Here is a 21,103-nt window from a genome sequence, read left to right on the forward strand (position 1 = left end):
TGGTTCACAACTGAAGGAGAAGAAACCATCTCTGCCATCGACTTCTAAGTCTCTCCTGCCTAAGCCTAAGTGCGAGGCCTAGCGGGGGTCAGCAGCTGCTGATCTGACTAGTCCTGCTTTTACCTCCCAGCTGCTTGGTGTCCTGCCAGCACAGTTAAGCTCTAATGACCTCAGGGAACAAGGACCAAAATCTGAGGGAGGAAAGGACCTGTACAGTGAGCACCAAGCCACACTCCTTCAGGGCGCCTTGAGGACAGGTCGAAGCCTGAGGCTTCTTGAGACATCGCCCCAAGGGCAGTCCGCCTTGCACTGTAGTGAGCAAAGCCAGCGCCGCGGTATAACACCGCAAATCAGCTCTTACTGCTGCTCAGTCAGTAGTCACGCCCGCCCTCTGTGACCCCATGGACTGCGGCCCACCAGGCTCCTCTGTCCACGGGGACTGTCCAGGCAAGAATGCTGCCGTGGGTTGCCATTTCCTCCCCCAGGGGACCTTCCCCACCCAGGCAGGGATGGAACCCATGTCTCTTGTGTCTCCTGCATTGGCAGGCAGATTCTTTACGGCCAAGCCACCAGGGAAGCACCCCCCACCCCATCCCCAAATCAACTAGACATCAATTTTAAAAAGAAAGGAAGAAAAAGCTAGCACTATGGGCTGCCTCCCTACTACACAATTCACCCTGCGGCCAATGGGGTTACAGACCTGAGGCTGGAGGGCTGAGAAGCGCTAAGGATCTAAACAGGAACCTGGGAGAGTAAGCACACAAGTGCTTCTGGCAAACAAAAGGAGAAGCAGGTACTGCAGTGCAGTGACCATACCAAAGTAGTAGGTGAAAACAGCCAACACTTTGCATGGAACAGAGATTTGGGAAGGGAATGGGAGTTTTTGACAATGCTTCAACCGAAGGACTTCCTGCCACCTGAACTGTTACCAGACTGGGGGAGGAGAGATTGCCTATAAATGACAAGCCACTTTGGGAAACCCCTAGTCCGCAAACTTGAAGAACCCATCTTCCTCTTCGAACTCCCTCCAGATAAACTGCCATTAACCCTCCATCCACTCCGTTTTCCGAAGCGAACAAATGGCCACAAACTCTGAGCACGCTACTCCTGCCGCTCAATATCCTGCACCCGAACGGGTTCCCGAGCACGCAGGAGGTCCCTTAGGAGGCGGGGGAGGGGAGGGGAGGCCAGGGGAGGGCTTGCGTGTCAGTCCCCGCGGCTCCAAGCCGGCTCGGCTCTCTTCTAGACCCGTGACTCTGGTCTGGTCACTGGCCGGTTCACCTGTCAAACAGGGGCAAGAGCGTCGGCGAGGCTGGATGGCCGTGCAGGTGCTAAGAGGCTCTCAGGTGCTCCTCCTCTCGGGCCCCGCGCCTGCGCTGCGTCCCAGGGTGGTCCGTCCCTCCCCGTCCCGGGGTCTCCGGGTCCCCTCCCTGGCCGCCCGTCGGGAGCGCTCACCGCCGAAACGCTTCCTGCAGGACTGCGCAGGAGGGGCCGGCCTTGGAAGTGGGGCTGTGCCCGAAGAAGAAGTTTCCGGGCGATAGGTACAGCAACCGCGGGGTCGTCTTCACGGAGAGAGGCAGGGGCCAAAGATTCAGGTCCCGCCAATATGAGAGGGGCGTGGTCCGCTCCCGCTGCATCCCGAGCGCCGCCTGCACTACCAGCATCCCCAGTGCCGCCAGCAGCCCGGATAGCCGCAGCATCCCCAGCCCGCGTTGCTCCATGGCCGCTCAGCTGCTCTCTACCCGGGCCCCCCGTAACCACCGGCCGCCGCCTCCGCTCCCGATCCCGCCCGGAGTCCTGGGGGCGGTGCATGGAGCGAGAGAGTCCGAGAGTCAGCGTTCTGTGCTCCGCCTCCAGAGGGCTGGGGCAGCCAGCGCCTGGGCCGCAGCAGCCGTCCGCCCCCAGCCGAACCCGGGTTTCCTCCCTGCCCAGACTTCCCGCTGGCAGCGCTGGGGTTCTTGCAGCAGCTCGCCTCAGTGAAACTGCAGTACGCACGCCAAGGAAAAACCAACTTCCTCCCGCCGCTAACACCAGATAACCCGCGTGGTTCAGTTCAGTTCAGTTGCTCAGTCCTGTCCGACTCTTTGCAACCCCATGAATCGCAGCACGCCAACGCCTCCCTGTCCATCACCAACTCCCGGGGTTTACTCAAACTCATGTCCATCGAGTTGGTGATGCCATCCAGCCATCTCATCCTCTGTCGTCCCCTTCTCCTCCTGCCCCTAATCCCTGCCAGCATCAGGGTCTTTTCCAGTGAGTCAACTCTTCGCATGAGGTGGCCAAGGTACTGGAGTTTCAGCTTCAGCATCAGTCCTTCCAATGAACACCCATGACTGATCGCCTTTATGATGGACTGGTTGGATCTCCTTGCAGTCCAAGGGACTCTCAAGAGTCTTCTCCAACACCACAGCTCAAAAGCATCAATTTTTTGGCGCTCAGCTTTCTTCACAGTCCAACTCTCACATCTATACATGACCACTGGAAAAACCACAGCCTTGACTAGATGGACCTTTGTTGGCAAAGTAATGTCTCTGCTTTTTAATATGCTATCTAGGTTGGTCATAACTTTCTTTCCGAGGAGTAAGTGGCTTTTAATTTCATGGCTGCAGTCACCATCTGCAGTGATTTTGGAGCCCCCAAAAATAAAGTCTGACAGTTTCCACTGTCTCCCCATCTATTTCCCATGAGGTGATGGGACCAGATGCCATGATCTTAGTTTTCTGAATGTTAAGCTTTAAGCCAACTTTCTCACTCTCCTCTTTTACTTTCATCAAGAGGCTTTTTAGTTCCTCTTCACTTTCTGCCATAAGGGTGGAGTCATCTGCATATCTGAGGTTATTGATATTTCTCCCGGCAAACTGGATTCCAGCTTTGTGCTTCTTCCAGCCTAGTGTTTCTCATGATGTACTCTGCATATAAGTTAAATAAGCAGGGTGACAATATACAGCCTTGACGTACTCCTTTTCCTATTTGGAACCAGTCCATTGTTCCATGTCCAGTTCTAACTGTTGCTTCCTGACCTGCATATAGGTTTCTCAAGAGGCAGGTCAGGTGGTCTGGTATTCCCATCTCTTTCAGAATTTTCCACAGTTTATTGTGATCCACACAGTCAAAGGCTTTGGTGTTACCTGCCCCTAAGTCTGGATTTCTCTAAAACGGCACTTCCGCTTTAAATATTAAAGCCTGCCTTCAGAACTCCTTAGGACAGAGTTTTCAACAGATGGGAGGTTAAAGATTAGGCGGGAGATGATACTCCGTAAGGAAATGGGCGATATTAAATCTTCCCGCTTAGACATGATCTCTGACTTTGTGAAGTCGGCTTATGCTTAGCGTCGAAGTCTCATAGCCTACTTGAGACGGGCTTTATTTCTTCTTAGGCATGTTGCTAGATTTTTCATTCCTTTGCTGATGGTGTTAGTAGAATCGCTCCCTCCCCTAGCTCCCCCTTACTCCTCAGAAATGATGAAAGAATGAGTAGACTTTTAGGTATTGGCCTGGAAATAGCTTTCCACCTGCTACCTATACCACTGACCTCACCCCACCTCAAACAGTGTGGAAACACAGCTGCCAAAGTCTTCCTTGTAAAAGGTTAACTGGATCATGTCACTTCCTTACTCAGTACATGCCAGTGGCTTGTTTCCCATTGTGTCTAGCATAAAATATAAGTTCCTTAACATGATCCACATGGTGTGGCTGAACTTGCATCAGCTCTACATGACTTCCACCTTCCATTACCTTGTTCCAGTGCCCTGGAACTGCCTTGAGCCAGTTCAGGGCACCAAGACTTTCTGAGCACTAGCTGTCCTGAACTCCTTGTGTGGTGCCCTGCGATAAACACTGTATTCATTGAAAGAGGGAAGTGGATGTGGAGTATTGAAGGAGAGCTGAGATTCCCACCAGGTGGCACTGTTTAATAGATAAGGGAATGAGAGAATCTAATCCCTACTGCTTAACTTTGGAAAACTGGGAGAAACCTTTTCCAGCTGCCAAACCAGATTGAACTCCAAATCCTCTTGCCCAGTTCAGTATTACTGTGGCAAATGGAACTGAACCTGTTTTCATGATTGCAATGTCAGAATATACAAGTATTTCAGGATTGTTTATGGGTATGTTGTGAGTGCAGAGAAAGGTAGTCAGAGGGAAGATCCACGTCTAATATCAGGGGCTGTCTCCCAAACACAGGCTCTTCATGTTTCCTCAGAAATTAGGCTGCTTTACCCACATGTCTGCCCAGGTCCTAGGTTGTCCACTCGTCTCAATTGTCACGTTCTGGGAGGTTGCTGAACTTGATCACTCAGCATCCACCTGTTTGAAATTCCTTCCACTATGTCTTCCTATATTAGAGAGGCTGGAAACTACATTTCCCAGACTGCCACACTGCTGAGATGCCATAGCTTTTAGTTTCTGTCATTAGGTATAACGGTTACTTGAGAGTGTTATTCAGAAGAGTTAAGTGGGGACAGAGACCATGCATGAGGTAGCCCTTTTACTGGTGTAGATTCTAGAACTAGCATCCATAGTAGATGCTTCTCCAGTAAGCAGTTGGGTTCCTAGTCACAATACTGGGAATTTCAGCCAAGAGTCAAGTTCTTCGGCTCTCACAAGTTCCTGTGAGCCACTTGATATCCTGTATTTAATTCCTTTCTGTTAATACTAAGGGGAGTGGATACTCTTCCATGAAACTAAGCCTTGAAAGTGAAAGTCGCTCAGTCGTGTCTGACTCTTTGTGACTCCCTGGACTATACCAGTCCATGGAATTCTCCAGGCCAGAATACTGCAGTGGGCAGCCTTTTCCTTCTCCAGGGGATCTTCCCAACCCAGGGACTGAACCCAGGTCTTCCACTCTGCAGGCAGATTTTTCACCCGCTGAGCCACCAGGGGGCCCAAGGATTTTACCAGGGACTTTACCAGGGACTGATAAATTATCTATCCATAAACTTGAGCTAGAGGGACTTCTCTGGTGATCAGTGGTTAAGACTCCAAACTTCCAGTGCAAGGGGTTAGGATTTGATCCCTGGTCAGGGAATTAAGTTCACACATGCCACATGTCGAGGCCAAAAAAAGAAAAGAAGCCTGAGCTAGAAATACATTGCCTTAAGTCCCCTGGCTCCTCACTCCTCAGGGCTCATTGATCCAAAAATATTGTGTGAATAATTTTCTTTTAAATTATTCTGGCAAACGTATTCAGGATATTGAAGGAGGTGCCAAGACAATCACAACAGGGGAGAGAGATCAGGCTCACGTCTGAATATAAGAAAGACCGCTGGGGATTTATAGCCAATGAGCAGGCGGCAGCAGTGGTCAGTGGATGGAGAATTATGAACAGGAGACGTCAAGGGTAAGGGAGATTCTTGCCAAACCAACCTAGTAGAATTCTTGCTGCAGGATCCCAAGGTGATTCCATATCAAGGGTGGGGGGGGGGGCGGGGATTTTTAATCCATTAACTTATCCGGATCCTTGCTAGAACTGGGCTATGCTAGTCAAGAGGGTTTAAGAGAGCCTGAGTAAAGTTTGGTCAAGGAGAACCTCTTTGCCAGCTGATAGATGAAAATGTGGTCAGTCTAGGGCAGGAGAAAGTTGTACTAGTTCTCATTCCCTTCTCTGCTTTCCTGACACCTTTAGGTCAGGCTGTGAAGGAAGAGAAAGAAAGCTCAGTGGATTCAAGTAACAGGTCAGGGCACTGGAACAAGGTAATGGAAGGTGGAAGTCATGTAGAGCTGATGCAAGCTCTGCCACACCGTGGGGATCATGTTAAGGAACTTATATTTTATGCTAGACACAATGGGAAACAAGCCACTGGCATGTACTGAGTAAGGAAGTGACAAGATCCAGTTAACCTTTTACAAGGAAGACTTTGGCAGCTGTGTTTCCACACTGTTTGAGGTGGGGTGAGGTCAGTGGTATAGGTAGCAGGTGGAAAGCTATTTCCAGGCCAATACCTAAAAGTCTACTCATTCTTTCATCATTTCTGGGGAGGAAGGGGGAGCTAGGGGAGGGAGCGATTCTACTAACACCATCAGCAAAGGAATGAAAAATCTAGCAACATGCCTAAGAAGAAATAAAGCCCGTCTCAAGTAGACTATGAGACTTCGACGCTAAGCATAAGCCGACTTCACAAAGTCAGAGATCATGTCTAAGCGGGAAGATTTAATATCGCCCATTTCCTTACGGAGTATCATCTCCCGCCTAATCTTTAACCTCCCATCTGTTGAAAACTCTGTCCTAAGGAGTTCTGAAGGCAGGCTTTAATATTTAAAGCGGAAGTGCCGTTTTACAGAAATCCAGACTTGTGGGCAAGTAACCTCGCCGGCTACCTGCTGTTACGGGCGGGAGGAAGTTGGGCGTTCCGTAGCGAGCGTTCTGCCAAAAGGAAGTCACGGTGTGGAGGAAGCCCGGGTTGGGCTGGGTGCAGTCCGCTGCTGCGTGCGGGCGCTGGTCCCCATGGCCGCCCCAGCCGTGTGGAGGCGGAGCCGAGGCGGGGCGCTGATCCCGAGGACCGCCCCACCCGCCTGGAGGCGGAGCACGGTCAGCTGACTCTCGGACTCGCTGGCTGCTCGCACCCTCCCCCGGACCCCGGACGGGAAGTCAGGAGCCGAGGCGGCGGCCGGTGCTTACGGGGCGGGCCCCGGTAGAGAGCAGCTGAGCAGCCATGGAGCAACGCGGGCTGGGGAGGCTGCGGCTACCCGGGCTGCTGGCGCTGCTGGCGGCGCTGACGCCGCGCGTCTCTGCTTCGCAGGACCTGAATCTTTGGCCCCTGCCTCTCTCCGTGAAGACGACCCCGCGTTTGCTGTACCTATCGCCCGGAAACTTCTTCTTCGGGCACAGCCCCACTTCCAAGGCCGGCCCCTCCTGCGCAGTCCTGCAGGAAGCGTTTCGGCGGTGAGCGCTCCCGACGGGCGGCCAGGGAGGGGACCCGGAGACCCCGGGACGGGGAGGGACGGACCACCCTGGGACGCAGCGCAGGCGCGGGGCCCGAGAGGAGGAGCACCTGAGAGCCTCTTAGCACCTGCACGGCCATCCAGCCTCGCCGACGCTCTTGCCCCTGTTTGACAGGTGAACCGGCCAGTGACCAGACCAGAGTCACGGGTCTAGAAGAGAGCCGAGCCGGCTTGGAGCCGCGGAGACTGACACGCAAGCCCTCCCCTGGCCTCCCCTCCCCTCCCCCGCCTCCTAAGGGACCTCCTGCGTGCTCGGGAACCCGTTCGGGTGCAGGATATTGAGCGGCAGGAGTAGCGTGCTCAGAGTTTGTGGCCATTGTTCGCCTCGGAGAATGGAGTGGATGGAGGGTTAATGGCAGTTTATCTGGAGGGAGTTCGAAGAGGAAGATGGGTTCTTCAAGTTTGCGGACTAGGGGTTTCCCAAAGTGGCTTGTCATTTATAGGCAATCTCTCCTCCCCCAGTCTGGTAACAGTTCAGGTGGCAGGAAGTCCTGTTGAAGCATTGTCAAAAACTCCCATTCCCTTCCCAAATCTCTGTTCCATGCAAAGTGTTGGCTGTTTTCACCTACTACTTTGGTATGGTCACTGCACTGCAGTACCTGCTTCTCCTTTTGTTTGCCAGAAGCACTTGTGTGCTTACTCTCCCAGGTTCCTGTTTAGATCCTTAGCGCTTCTCAGCCCTCCGGCCTCAGGTCTGTAACCCCATTGGCCTCAGGGTGAATTGTGTAGTAGGGAGGCAGCCCACAGTGCTAGCTTTTTCTTCCTTTCTTTTTAAAACTGATGTCTAGTTGATTTGGGGGTGGGGGGGTGCTTCCCTGGTGGCTCAGCTGTAAAGAATCTGCCTGCCAATGCAGGAGACACAAGAGACATGAGTTCCATCCCTGCCTGGGTGGGGCAGGTCCCCTGGGGGAGGAAATGGCAACCCACGGCAGCATTCTTGCCTGGACAGTCCCCGTGGACAGAGGAGCCTGGTGGGCCACAGTCCATGGGGTCACAGAGGGCGGGCGTGACTACTGACTGAGCAGCAGTAAGAGCTGATTTGCGGTGTTATACCGCGGCGCTGGCTTTGCTCACTACAGTGCAAGGCGGACTGCCCTTGGGGCGATGTCTCAAGAAGCCTCAGGCTTCGACCTGTCCTCAAGGCGCCCTGAAGGAGTGTGGCTTGGTGCTCACTGTACAGGTCCTTTCCTCCCTCAGATTTTGGTCCTTGTTCCCTGAGGTCATTAGAGCTTAACTGTGCTGGCAGGACACCAAGCAGCTGGGAGGTAAAAGCAGGACTAGTCAGATCAGCAGCTGCTGACCCCAGCTAGGCCTCGCACTTAGGCTTAGGCAGGAGAGACTTAGAAGTCGATGGCAGAGATGGCACAACTCCTTCAGTTGTGAACCACTAAATAAGACGAGGGACAATGTAACCCTCATTTTAGATGCATAATCTAATAAGTCTTTGGTGTTGAATATGGTGAATTTAAATTCAGGTCAGAATGGCTAGAGTCTGGGTGAAGAAGTAATATGAAGGTGGTTGATTACCTGCCTTGGGATACTGAGAAGGAAAAAGTACCTGAAGGCCATTTAATGGAAGATCATGACTTGGGAATCTTTGAAACATCAACACACCTTATTTGCTCTGGGACTCAGTTCGTAAAGCTGGCTTTTCCTTCTGTGCCATACTGCTAGTAAAACAAGGACACGGTGATCAGCTGAATGGTGTGAGTCTGGCAAGAAAGCGTGGATGATGTCAGGCAGCCATGGTTAGATAACCAGAACATGAACAAGCTGTGAGATGATTTCCGAAACAAGGCTTGGCATCCTAAGGGAGTGTAGGTAGTTATCTGAGGACTTTGCCTAACTAATTTGTGCCCTGTGTGGGAAGCAGCTATTAATTATACCCTGCATGTTAGGAAGCAGGGTATAAAACATTAGCCATTACGGCTGAGACTTGAAAGCATTCAGGAGAGTGTTCTAGGAACCGAGGAGGGGCCTTTACTACTTGAGAGTAAATGCATGATGGAGTTGAAAAGGTTTAGAGATGATGGGGTGTTCTAGAATCTAGAGGCCATGGAGAACAGGAAAAACTGGGGCCCCAGTGTGCTGAGATCCTCAAGGCTCCTGTCTCCTGGAGAACCCACTTCTATCAACCCCTGCTTTGAAACAGTATGCATTTTGCAGGCAGAGTTCTGTCTGTCTGCTATGTGGCTGCTTCCTTAGCTTTTACAGCAAGATCACATGCCAGTTTTTTTGTGTTTTTTTTTTTAACCTTTTCCCCCATAACCGATGGGGGGAAGTTTTGGGTCCTTAACCGAAACTTTCGTTTCAGTTCCTGACAAGCTCAAATGGGCTTCCCTGGTGGCTCAGATGGCAAAGAATCTGCCTGCAATGCAGGAGACCCATGTTCAGTCCCTGGATCAGGAAGACCCCCTGGAGAAGGGAGTGGCTGCCCACTCAAGTATCCTTTCCTGGAGAATTCCATGGACAGAGGAGCCAGGCTGGCTACAGTCTATGGGGTCACAAAGAGTTGGAGACGATGGAGCTATTGACTGTTTCATACACACCTTGGATACCACTGCGTCAGATCCCTTTGGGTTTTCTGTTAAGAGTTTTAATATCCAAGGCCAAGCTTTTCCTTATTTAGGACAAGCCAGCACCTGACTCAAATCTTAACGCTGCCAACAGCTTTAATATCCCTTTAAATTTTTTTTTAAATTGTGCTAGTGTATACATAAGATTGCTATGTACTCAGTTGTGTCTGACTCGTAGCCCCATGGGCTATATAGCCCTCCAGGCGCCTCTGCCCATAGAATTTTCTAGTCAAGAATACTGGAGTGTGTTGTCACTTCCTGCTCCAGGGGATCTTCCCAAACGCAGGGGTGGAACCACCATCTCTGTGTCTCCTGCATTGGCAGCTGGATTCTTTACAACTAGTGCCAACAGGGAAGCCCTAGGGTGCTGTGTTAGCCATTTTTAGCTATACAGTTTAGTGATCTTTATTTCCTTTTGAATCTGTCAGAATTTTTCGATAGGGACTTCCCTGGTGGTCCAGGGGCTTAGACTTCCTGGATGCTGCCAATGCAGGGGCCCAGGTTCTATCCTCAGTAAGGGAACTAGATCCCACCTGCCAGAACTAAGGCTCAGCCCCGCCAAGTAAATAAATTATGTATTTTTAAATTATAAAAAGATTTTCCTAAGCTAATGATTTTCCCCAGCACCTTCATCTGTTTCACTGTCTCACTGGTTAACTTCCATACACTTCCAAGTCCATCAGAACTTTCCCATCTCTCCTTACTTCCCTGGAAAAAACAGAAGACAGTCTTATGAATAAGTAGCTTATACAGCCTTCTGGCTTTTCAAACTGTGTTACAGGTCTTAGGCTCTGAAGACTATGTGATCTTTTTATCTTCTAGCACCTTCAAATGTTTATTTCCTACCCTCTTCCTCTGACATTCAGGTACCAGCAGAATGTAAATTGTCCAGGCCGTAGTGAGGATTCTTTGGTGTTGTTAGCTGGATACTTCTGTTGGAAGGTAACTGAGCCCCGACTCAGTGTGGCGTGAGCAGAAAGAAAAGCTGTCATCTCAGATGTTGTGGTTGTTCAGTTGCCCAGTTGTGTCCAACTCTCTGCGACCCCATGGAGGCAGCATGCCAGACCTCTGTCCCTCACCATCTTCCGAAGTTTGCCCAAGTTCATATCCACTGTATTGGTGATTCCATCCTGCCATCTCATCCTATGACACGTTCCTCTTCTGCCCTCAATCTTTCCCAGCATCAGGGACTTTTCCAGGGTGTCAGCTGTTCACATCAGGTGACCAGAATACTGGAGCTTCAGCTTTAGCATCAGTCCTTCCAGTGAACAGTCAGGGTTGATCTCCCTTAGGATTGGCTGGTTTGATCTCCTTCTGTCCAAGGGACTCTCAGGAGTCTTCTTCAGCACCGTAGTTTTGAGGCATCAATTCTTTGGTGCTCTGCCTTCTTTACAGTCCAGCTCTCACAACCATCCGTGACCACTGGGAAGACCACAGCCTTGACTGTATGGAACTTTGTCCACAGAGTAATGTCTCTGCTTTTCAGCACGCTGTCTAGTTTTCATAGCTTTCCTGCCGAGAAGCAAATATCTTCCGATTTCTCTACAGGTACCATCCACAGTGATTTTAGAGCCCAAGAAGAGGAAATCTGTCACTGACTTCCACCTTTTCCCCCTCTATTTTCCATGAAGTAAGGGGCCAGTAGCTCATTTCATAAAGAATCTGCCTGCAAACCTGGAGACCCGGAGTCATTCCTTGGGTTGGGAAGATCCTCTGGAGAAGGAGATGGTAACCCACTTCTGTATTCTTGCCTGGAGAATCCCATGGACATAGGAGCCTGGCAGACTACAGTCCATGGGGTCGCAAGAGTCAGACATGACTTAGCGTCTAAACCCCCACCTAATCGGGCCAGATGCCATGATCTTAGTCTTTTTAATAGTTAGTTTTAAGGAAGCTCTTTCTTTCCCCTCCTTCACCCTCATCAGGAGGCTCTTCAGTTTTTCTTCACTTTCTACCATTAGAGTGGCATCATCCCTGTGTCTAAGGTTCTCCTGCCTGTCTTGAATCCAGGTGATAACTTATCCAGTCCAGCATTTCTCATGATGTGCTTAGCGTACAGTTTAAACAAACAGGGTGACAGCAGACAGCCCTGTCTACTTGTTTCTCAATCTTGAACCATTCAGTCATTGGTGGCTCAGACAGTAAAGAATCTCACACATTGGGAAGTCCAAAAGCAGGCAGGATTTCAGGGCTAGTTGGCTATGTGGCTTGACAGTATCATTAGGAAATCTGTGTTCTTGGCATCTCTGACCTGCTTTCTTTGGTGTGGCTGCCACTTGTGTAGGTGTCATATACAGAGAAACTTTTCTTCTTGGTACTCACCTCGGAGAGGAAGCGTCCTCCCACCCTCCTCCCATCTGTGTCTCATCACTGGTCAGAATGGGCTTGCATACCCAGGATTATTGGTTCGATTACTTTTATAATGCGGACCTCATAAGAGTCACTTGGGGTCATGGCCCAGGCAGCTTTTAAAATCACACTCTCGGAGATTCTGATTCTGAAGGTCTGGACATCAGTGAAAGTAAAAGTCACTAGGTTGTGTCCGATTCTTTGTGACCCCATGGGCTATACAATCCATGAAATTCTCCAGGCCAGAATAGTGGAGTGGGTGGCCTTTCCCTTCTCCAGGGGGTCTTCCCTACCCAGGGATGGAGCCCAGGTCCCACATTGCTGGCAGATTCTTTGCCAGGTGAGCCAACAGGGAAGCCCTGGACATTAGTGCCTGTTTGCAAAATGCTCCCCGGGTGATTCTGATGTGCAGCTTGAGGTGGGAGCTTCTAGTTGGACTCATACCAGGTAGCAAGGGTTTGAGGAGTCAACGACATCACCTACTACCACGTATGTATTTAAAACTTAGCTTGTGTTGTTCAGTCGCCCATTACGTGAGACTCTATGGACTGCAGCACATCAGGCTCCTCTGTCCTTCATTATCTCCCAGAGTTTGCTCAAATTTATGCCCATTGAGCCCCTGATGCTATCTAATCACCTCATCCTTTGTCACCCCCTTCTTTTGTCTTCAATAAAACATGGCTACAGTGGTAATCGACTATACCAGATCCCACTCTAGTATGGCAGAAAGTGAATAGCAATAAAGAGTCTCTTGAAGAGGGTTAAAAAAGACAGGGAAAAAGGCTGGCTTAAAACTCAACATTCAAAAAGCTAAGATCATGGTATCCAGTCACATCACTTCATGGCAAAGAGGGAAGCAATGGAAACAGTGAAAGTTTTCACTTTCTTGGGCTCCAGAATCATTGCAGACAGTGACTGCAGCCAGGAAATCAAAAGAGCCTTGCTTCTTGGAAAGAAAGCTATGATAAACCTAGAGAGTGTATTAAAAAGCACAGACATCACTTTGCTGACAAAAATCCATATAGTCAAAACTATAGTTTTTCCAGTAGTCCCGTATGGATGTGAGAGTTGGACCATAAAGAGATCTGAGCACTGAAAAATTGATGCTTTGAAATTGTGGTGCTAGAGAAGACTCTGGAGAGTCCCTTGAACTGCAGGGAGATCAGACCAGTCAATCCTAAAGGAAATCAACCCTGAATATTCATTGGAAGGACTGGTGCTGAAGTTCTAATACTTGGGCCACCTGATGTGAAGAGCTGACTCTGGAAAAGACTCTGATGCTGGGGAAGATTACGGCAGGAAGAGAAAGGGAGGAGAGAGGATGAGATGGCTGGATGACATCACTGACTCAGTGGACAAGAGTTTGAGCAAACTCTGGGAGATACTGAAAGACAGGGAAGCCTGGTATGATACACTTCAAGGAGTCACAAAGAGTCAGACCCGACTTAGCGAATGAACAATGGTTTAAAAATTTGTTTGAATTTCTCTCACACACAGATATTATGACTATATTTTTGGTTTCTACAAGTGGCATCATGGCTATAAGAAAATTCCAAGTGAAATGGAGTTACAGAAACTTGAAGTCTTAGTTATCATGGACCCACAATGTGACCGTTTCCCCAACATCACTTCGGATGAGTCTTGTGAGTACCTATGTCATGGGAATGGATTGTACACAAAACTGCTTGTTACATACTTGAGTAACAGAAGCTGACTCTACTCCATGAACTAATGTGAGCTCTTAACCAGTGAGTTTATAATTATTATTTTAAAAAAAAACATTCGGGAACTTCCCTGGTGGTTCAGTGGTTAAGACTCTCTACTTCCACTGCAGGGAGCACAGGTTTGATCCTTGGATGGGGAACCAAAGTCCCACATGCTGTGCATATGGCAATAATAAATAACTAAATAATTACCATTAAAGTCTGATGGCAAAACTAAAACATAATCATTGCAGGAAATCTTTAAGTACAGTAAGTGAAGAGGAGGAAATAAATTATTCATAATCTCAGCACTCAAGAGTTAACCTCAGTTACTTACATATTTTTTTTGCAGAGTAATGCATTTGAATGTTTTACATAGATATAAATAAAAGCATAAGATAAAGGGCATGAAAAAGGGGTCTAGTTCTGTGCATGTGGTTTTTCTGTTTTTCATTTTCCATGTGTTATGCTAAGTTGCTTCAGTCGTGTCTGACTCTTTGAGACCCCATGGACTATAGCCTGCCAGGCTCCTTTGTCCATGGGATTTCCCAAGCAAGAACACAGGAGTGGTTTGCCATTTCTTTCTCCAGGGAATCTCTATGACCCAGGGATTGAGCCTGTATCTCTCATGTCTCCTGCATTGACATGCGGTTCTTTACCAATAGGATGACCTAGGAAGCCTCTTCTTTGCCTACAAACATGAATTTCAATAAATATTTTACAATGACAGCATTTTTAGTGGCTGAATAATCTTCTACCAACTGTATGGATGTGCCAAAACTTACTTGGCTTATCCCTTAATTTTGGACATCTAGATAGTTTATTTTGAAATCAAGTCTGTGCTTATAGGCATGATCTTTCTTTCTTTTTTGGGGGGCACAGTATGCAGGATCTCAGTTCCCTGACCAAGAATTGAACCTGTGCCCCTTGCAGTGGAAGCACAGAATCTTAACCACTGGACTTCCAGCGAAGTCCTGGCATGATTTCTATTTATAATTAAGTTGACACATAGATAATGAGGAGCTGAGAGGGATGAAGTTTTTCACTTTGATTTATATTTATGTTGTATTATATTTATATTCCATCTTCATTTATACTGATTGAAAATATATCAACATTTAGTTACATGATTTCTTGTTTGTGTAAAATATTCTAACTTGTTGTAGGAAGAATAAGCGGATGGGCAGACCTTTATCATAGCATGCACTGACTGGATTACGTGGAATTGTACCACGGAATCAAACAAGAGCAGTGGGCGATTTAGGATTAGTGCAGAAAGAGCAGACTGGTGAGTCAGGTGTAAAAATAGAAAGGAAAATGCACATCTTAGAGAAAAGAGTAACCCCTTTGTTCTCAGACTGCCTCACAGACAGTTAAAATACATCTCTTCATCCTTTTAATTAGACTAGAGGTGAGATTTCTTGATGCCTTGATACATCTTTCTGCAAAATAACTTCATTTCTCTTCCATTCTGTGGCTGTTCTTAGACGAGAAACAGGATAGTTTGCCCACATTAGTCATGTGAGTTGACAGCACTCAGACACTTTATGAATTAGATTTTGCAATCTGAATTGAGAAATGATCAGCAAATTACCAAGGAATCTTTGCTGACTAGCAGTACAATGACATGTTGTAAAATCCAAGTGACGGAATATGTCGAGGCTGGGGAGTTACAGTCTGCCTTGCATTCAGTTTTGCAAACCCCATTTTTCTAAATGGGAGACTTCTGGAGATAAGCTAACCATGAAATCTTTTGGTTAAAGGATAAACTAGTTTTAAACTAGTTGATGATGATGATGATGATGATAGAAGTAACAGACAAATAGAAATAACAAGATATCAACCATTGTGCAAGGGTACAAGGAAATCTTGGAGAAACTTGGAGTTAACTTGGAGTGTTAACAGCAGCATCAAGTAAAATAAAAATAGGCATCCCCTCAGAACCAGATATAGACTGATTTCTACCATAGAGAAGTAATTACATACATCAAGAATGTTCTCTGTGGTTTGTCTGCCAGTGAATGTTTATAAGCAAAACGAAATGTTCATCACTAGAAGAATAGCTGCATATATCTTGTCAGTTGACACTGGAGAATACTCTTCAACAATTGAGAATAAACCAGTGGAGTTACAGGACTTCTCGAGTGGTCCAGGGTTTAAGAATCTGCGTGCCAACACAGAGGACACGCGTTCGACCCCTGATCTGGGAAGATCCCATACGCTGAGGAGCAACTAAACCCAACCGCCACAACTACTGCGTCCCTGTGCCGCAACGACTGAAGCCTGCAGGCCTAGAGCCTGTGATCTGCAACAAGGGGAACGACCACAGTGAGGAACCCACACACTGCAACTCGAGAGGCGTCCCCGCTCGCTGCACCTAGAGAAAGCCCACACACAGCTGTGAAGACCCAGTGCAGCATACGTCGGTAAATGAAATACTTAAAAAACAAGTGGAGATAGAACAGACATGGAGAACTTGCCAAGATAAATTGCTGAGTTGGACAAAGGAAGATACATCATAATGTGTACAGGAGGATACCATTTATATACCAACATAATACAAGAAGGTGCACAGAAAGCAGCATTCTGTTTATTGTCACGTGGATATACAGGTGCCCCAGAAAAGACCTGCTGTTTCCTCTAAGGAAAGTAGGGAGTTCAGTGGGCATCTCAAAGGGTTTCTAGTCTTACCTATAACATTTTATTATTTTAAAAAGAGGAATCCAGTGCTGTTATTTGCATGTATACCCTTCAAAACAGTGTGGTACAAAAAGTATCGAAGGGGATAACTGAAAGAAAGATGCCTTCATCCCACCTCAGGGAGCTTATCAGTGTTAAGACTAAGAATTTTGCTTTGAAATAAAAATTCTATAGCTTATTTGGCAGTATATTTAGGAAACAGTCTCCTCCTTACTGCTTTATATGTGTGGTTTTTGAATTGGGTTGAATCAGAATCCTTTCCAATATCAGCCAGTCCTCAGCTGTTGGAAAATAATTGGCATCAGGTATATGCCACATGTTAATGGTTTTAGATAAGTCTTTGTGCTGACTGATTCCAGGAGATGTCAGAACTGGAATGTGGCAAAAACTGGCGTTTAAACAGTGACCAGTGAAATGGTGAGTTCTATTTAGGTAGCTTAAACTAAGGATTTAATAGAGGAGTGGAATCGTGATTAGACTGTGGTCATAATAGCAATACTGTTCTTAGCCTGGCCTTTAGCTAACTCACGACTGTTCGTCTTAGGGAAAGGCTTCCTTGTCAGAGGATTGTCACTTGGTCGTTGGCTGTTGATAGAGCTGTTTCCCTATGTGTAGGCAGCTGTTAGGCAGCACCCTGGGTGCTGGTGGTGCAGGGTGATGATGAAGCAGAGATGCCAGTTAAGTCATGAGCCTGCAGCCCTCGAGTGTCCCGGCTGCTGCAGAGTCTCCATGCCTTTAGCTTTCAGCCTCTCTGTGCTTCCTGGTGCTTTGCTTTCTCTGGGGATGAGTCCACGGGAAACCTTTCTGAAGGCTGATGAGGTTGGGGCAACCTCTAGTTGCAGGGCTGCACTTGGTTGCACCTCGGCATGGGGGATCTTACTTCCCAACCAAAGATTGAACTCCATCCCCTGCATTAGAAGTCAGATTCTGGACCACCAGCAAGGTCCCAGCAAGTGAGTGTGAAGGAAGATTCGGGACAATGTTAGGGGTGTGGAGGTCCAGGGCAAGTAGGGGGCACAGGGGGAGAGCGGCCGGAGCAGAGAAAACTCTGGTCTTACAGAGCGCAAGACGGATACCAGAGGCTCCATCAGGGGATGAGGGGCACTGAGGAGCTTGCCCTTTTGACTTAAACTCCTGGCTTAAGTGAGACCCTGCTCTGTAGAGGCTAGCGGGAGAGAACTCTCCAGTAAGGGAGAATGAGGAATGAGGGCGGGGCCACCCCGCTTCCTGACCTGAGCTCCTGGGCTGGCTGAGTGAGGAGAGGATGAGTCCAGAGCCCAGCGAGTGAGAAGTGGGAAGAGTTCAGTCTGGGGCTTGTGGAGTTTAAGGAAGCGCAGTCAGGGTTTCCGGGGCTTCCCTGGTAGCTCAGCTGGTAAAGAATTCGCCTGTAGTGCAGGAGACCCCGGTTTGATCCCTGGGTCGGGAAGATTCCCTGGAGAAGGGGGGATGGGCTACCCCCTCCAGGATTCTTGGGCTTCCCTTGTGGCTTAGCTGGTAAAGAATCCCCAAGAAATGTGGGAGACCTGGGTTCGATCCCTGGGTTGGGAAGATCCCCTGGAGACAGGAAAGGCCACCCACTCCAGTATTCTGGCCTGGAGAATTCCATGGACTGAGAATTCCATGGGGTCGCAAAGAGTCGGATGGGACTGAGCAACTTTGACTTCTCATGGGACTTCCACATGAGGATATACAGAAGGCAGTTGGAGAAACAGGTTTGGAGCTCAGGAGAAAGGAACGATCCAGAAATAGCAATGATATGTTTTGGGAAATGTACTGTGTATCACTGAGGGATAAAGCAAACACTTTTTTCTTCAGTTTTACTGAGACATGACTGACAGCACCGTGTAAGTCTAGGTGTACAGCATTATGATCTGACTTACATACATCGGGAAATGATTATCACAGGAAGTTAGTGAACGTCCATCTCAGATAGAAAATTAAAGAAAGAAAAACAGTTTTTTCTTGATGAGAACTCTTATGATTTACTCTGAACAACGTTCATCCCGCCGTGCTAACTGTGTTCGTCATGGTGTACATTACGTCCCTTGTGCTTATTTATCTTATAACCAGAAGTTAGTACCTTTTGCCTGCCTTTGTGCAGTTACCACCCGCCTCTGGTAACCAAGAGTCTGATCTCTCTTTCTTGAGCTTGCTTGTTTTTGAAGTACAGTTACCTTTTTCAACACTGTGTTAATTCCCCTTACACAACATGGTGATTCAGTATTTCTATGCATTTTTACACATAAGCCTAACTCATGACTCTGTTCTTCTGAGGAAAGGCTACCTTGTCAGAAGACTGTCACCTGATGACTAGCTGTGGTGAGATCTGTTTTCCCAGGTGTCACCCGCTGTCACGCGACACCCTGAGTGGTGGTGGCCGTGATCAGTGATAATGAAGCAGAGAACTTCTTATTCTGTCCTGGTTTTTTGAGGTGTCATTGACATAACATTATATTAGTTTCAGGTTTACAACATAATGATTTGATATTTGTATATAATGTAAAATGTCACCATCTGTCACCATACAAGAAACATTTTTTTCTTTTTTCCAACACAGATAATTTACTTGTGAAAGGACCAGTGGCTAAGCTCACTGCCAACAGAGTTTGGGGAGTATTACGAGGTAAGTTCTATGTAGTTTCATTGTTATTTTCTAGTGAGGAAATAGTTTCAGTTGCCACTTTGGGAAATCAAGCATATTGATAGTAAAACTTTCCTTCCTGGGGGCCCTTTATAGAATGATTTGTTGGGTATTTCCAAAACAATTTCCATTAAGTACTGTATATATCACTTAAAGAAAGATCATTTGTATATACCACTTAATGAAAGATCATTTGACCTTTTAAAAATATTTGAAGGTTATTGCATTCATAATGCTGCAATTCCTTGATGTTCTTAATCTGTAATATTTAGAGTTATAAATGGCTCTGATCTGCTCCAATTAGATTTGGTGTTATCATCCGTCACCTTTTGCCACCTTCAGTAGCAGCATGTCATTTCTGCATTTTATTTATTTATTCAAACAACAGTATACTCATATTTTTTTCTGAACCAGTCTATTAGTGCAGAAGCACAAAAGCAATGTTCCCAGTAAAACATGTCCAACTCTCCATGTGTGGTGATGTTTTCTGCTTGATATGAGAAGATGCTCATGACCTCAGTGCAGCATAAATGCATGTGCCGTGGCATTTGAGAGTCCTTATCGACTCAGCTTGGTTCTTCTCCGGTGTCTCCTTTCAGGAGTGGAGTTGTACTTGATCTCATTGTCCATTTTCAGCTGAATCCACTGGGGAATTGGACGATTCTTCTGTTTCTTGGCCAGGAATCATTTGATCTTGGGAGTCTCAGGAAGAGAAGTTCAGGAACAGAGTCAACCACACACAACATGATGACCTAGAAAAGAAGAGAACCCTTCCCCCATTTTAAATTCCTATGAATTTAGAAATATAAGAAAGTTTGCAGGAACGTTGTGAAAAGGTAAAAATATACTCTGAGTGATTGGAGGCAGTGAGCAGAGAAGAACCTTAAAAGCTTTTCCTGTGACTTTTAGTCTGAACTTCAAAGTTCAGGCTTTGGGACATTTACTTTTGCTGTTCGAAAGCTGCTTTGACCTCTTCTTTTGAGAGGATAAGATTTTGTTTTACTGGCTTCCAAATTAGTATGGTTTTGAAAAAGGAGAAGAATAATTTTCTTTAATGTGAGCTAGCCAGCCAAAGTTATAGTAATTAAAAGGAGAGAAGGCTTTGGATTTGACTCTGGTTGAGTGTTACCTAGAATAAAATAATGATTGTTAATGCTATGTTTTATAGTCATAATAATAATGGTATGATTGTGATCTTATTCAAAATAATGACAGGAAAATAGCTATAGATACTTACCGCAAATGTAACTACAGATATTATCATCTAGATTATTTCCATATACTGGGATGTGATGTGAAACTGTTACCAGTCTGGTGTGCCTGTCTTGGCTGGGGCCTGTTAGGGAAATCAGCTTTATTGATGTCTGCGCTAATCCACGTAAGAACTTTTGAGAGTGTTCTGTGAATCTAGTCCAGGAAGTCTTTATTTTCCTCTTCCTGTCAGACTTTGAAAGTAACAAATGTGCCATAAATGATATTTGAGTGTACTGCTACTTAAAAGAAAATTGCAAAGTTATTCTGTATTTGGGGATAGGAGGGAGGCATAGCCAAAGGAACTTTGAACTTTTTATTCTTCCCTAATTTTTTGAGGTATAATTGACATAACATTATATTCATTTCAGTTTTACAACTTAGTGGTTTGATATTTGTATTTAATGCAAAATGATCTCCACAGTAAGTTTAGTTACCATCCGTTACCGCACATAGTTAGAATTGTTTTTCTTATGATGAGAAATTCTGAGATTTACTGTTTTTAGCAACTCGCAAATAGGTAGCACAATATTTATTAATTACAGTCACTATGCTGTACCTCACGTCCTTAGGACTTAAGTATATACGAAAGATTGTACTTTTTGATCCGTCACCCATTTTGCCCACCCCCTACCTCTGCCTGTAGTTTTTATATAAATGAGCTTGGTTTATTGTTTTTCAGATTCCACATCTAATTGAGATCATGCAGTATTTGTCTTTGTCTTATTTCATTTAGCATAATAGCCTTAAGGTCCATCCATGTTGTTGCAAATAGCAAGCTTTCCTTCTTTCTGTGACTAAATAGTATTCCATTGTACACATATACACCCCACATCTTTATCCATTCATCCTTTGATGGATGGGTTGTTTCCATATGTTGGCTATTGTAGTTAATGCTGCAGTGAACACAGAGGTACACATTTGGGGTGGAGGGATTTAGTGTT

General features: G+C 46.7%; 2 protein-coding genes across 4 annotated transcripts in view; one reads left to right on the plus strand and one right to left on the minus strand.

The window, feature by feature from the left end:
• Positions 1-1,736, minus strand: part of HEXB (hexosaminidase subunit beta) — a 33,874-nt gene extending 32,138 nt beyond the window's left edge. The window contains exon 1 of one of the 2 annotated variants that reach the window (XM_070476814.1): positions 1,456-1,736. In XM_070476814.1, coding sequence (XP_070332915.1) covers positions 1,456-1,721 — 266 coding nt within the window. In that variant the 5' untranslated portion in view covers positions 1,722-1,736. The remainder of the gene's footprint in view (positions 1-1,455) is intronic. The other variant, XM_070476815.1, reaches the window with a different exon arrangement.
• A 4,781-nt stretch (positions 1,737-6,517) lies between these two features.
• LOC110124331 (beta-hexosaminidase subunit beta-like) lies at positions 6,518-20,867 on the plus strand. 2 transcript variants are annotated; one of them, XM_020872847.2, is made up of 4 exons: positions 6,518-6,880; positions 13,362-13,507; positions 18,825-18,890; positions 19,545-20,867. In XM_020872847.2, the coding sequence occupies exons 1-4, from the start codon at positions 6,651-6,653 to the stop codon at positions 19,598-19,600; spliced, it is 498 nt and encodes a 165-aa protein (XP_020728506.1). In that variant the 5' UTR covers positions 6,518-6,650; the 3' UTR covers positions 19,601-20,867. The 2 variants fall into 2 exon arrangements, with proteins under 2 accessions (XP_020728506.1, XP_020728507.1); XM_020872848.2 differs by having other exon boundaries at positions 6,519-6,880; positions 19,508-20,867.
• The last annotated feature ends 236 nt before the right edge of the window (positions 20,868-21,103 follow it).

Source organism: Odocoileus virginianus, chromosome 14 (assembly GCF_023699985.2).
Source record: "Odocoileus virginianus isolate 20LAN1187 ecotype Illinois chromosome 14, Ovbor_1.2, whole genome shotgun sequence".
In the NCBI taxonomy this organism is placed as follows: domain Eukaryota; kingdom Metazoa; phylum Chordata; class Mammalia; order Artiodactyla; family Cervidae; genus Odocoileus; species Odocoileus virginianus.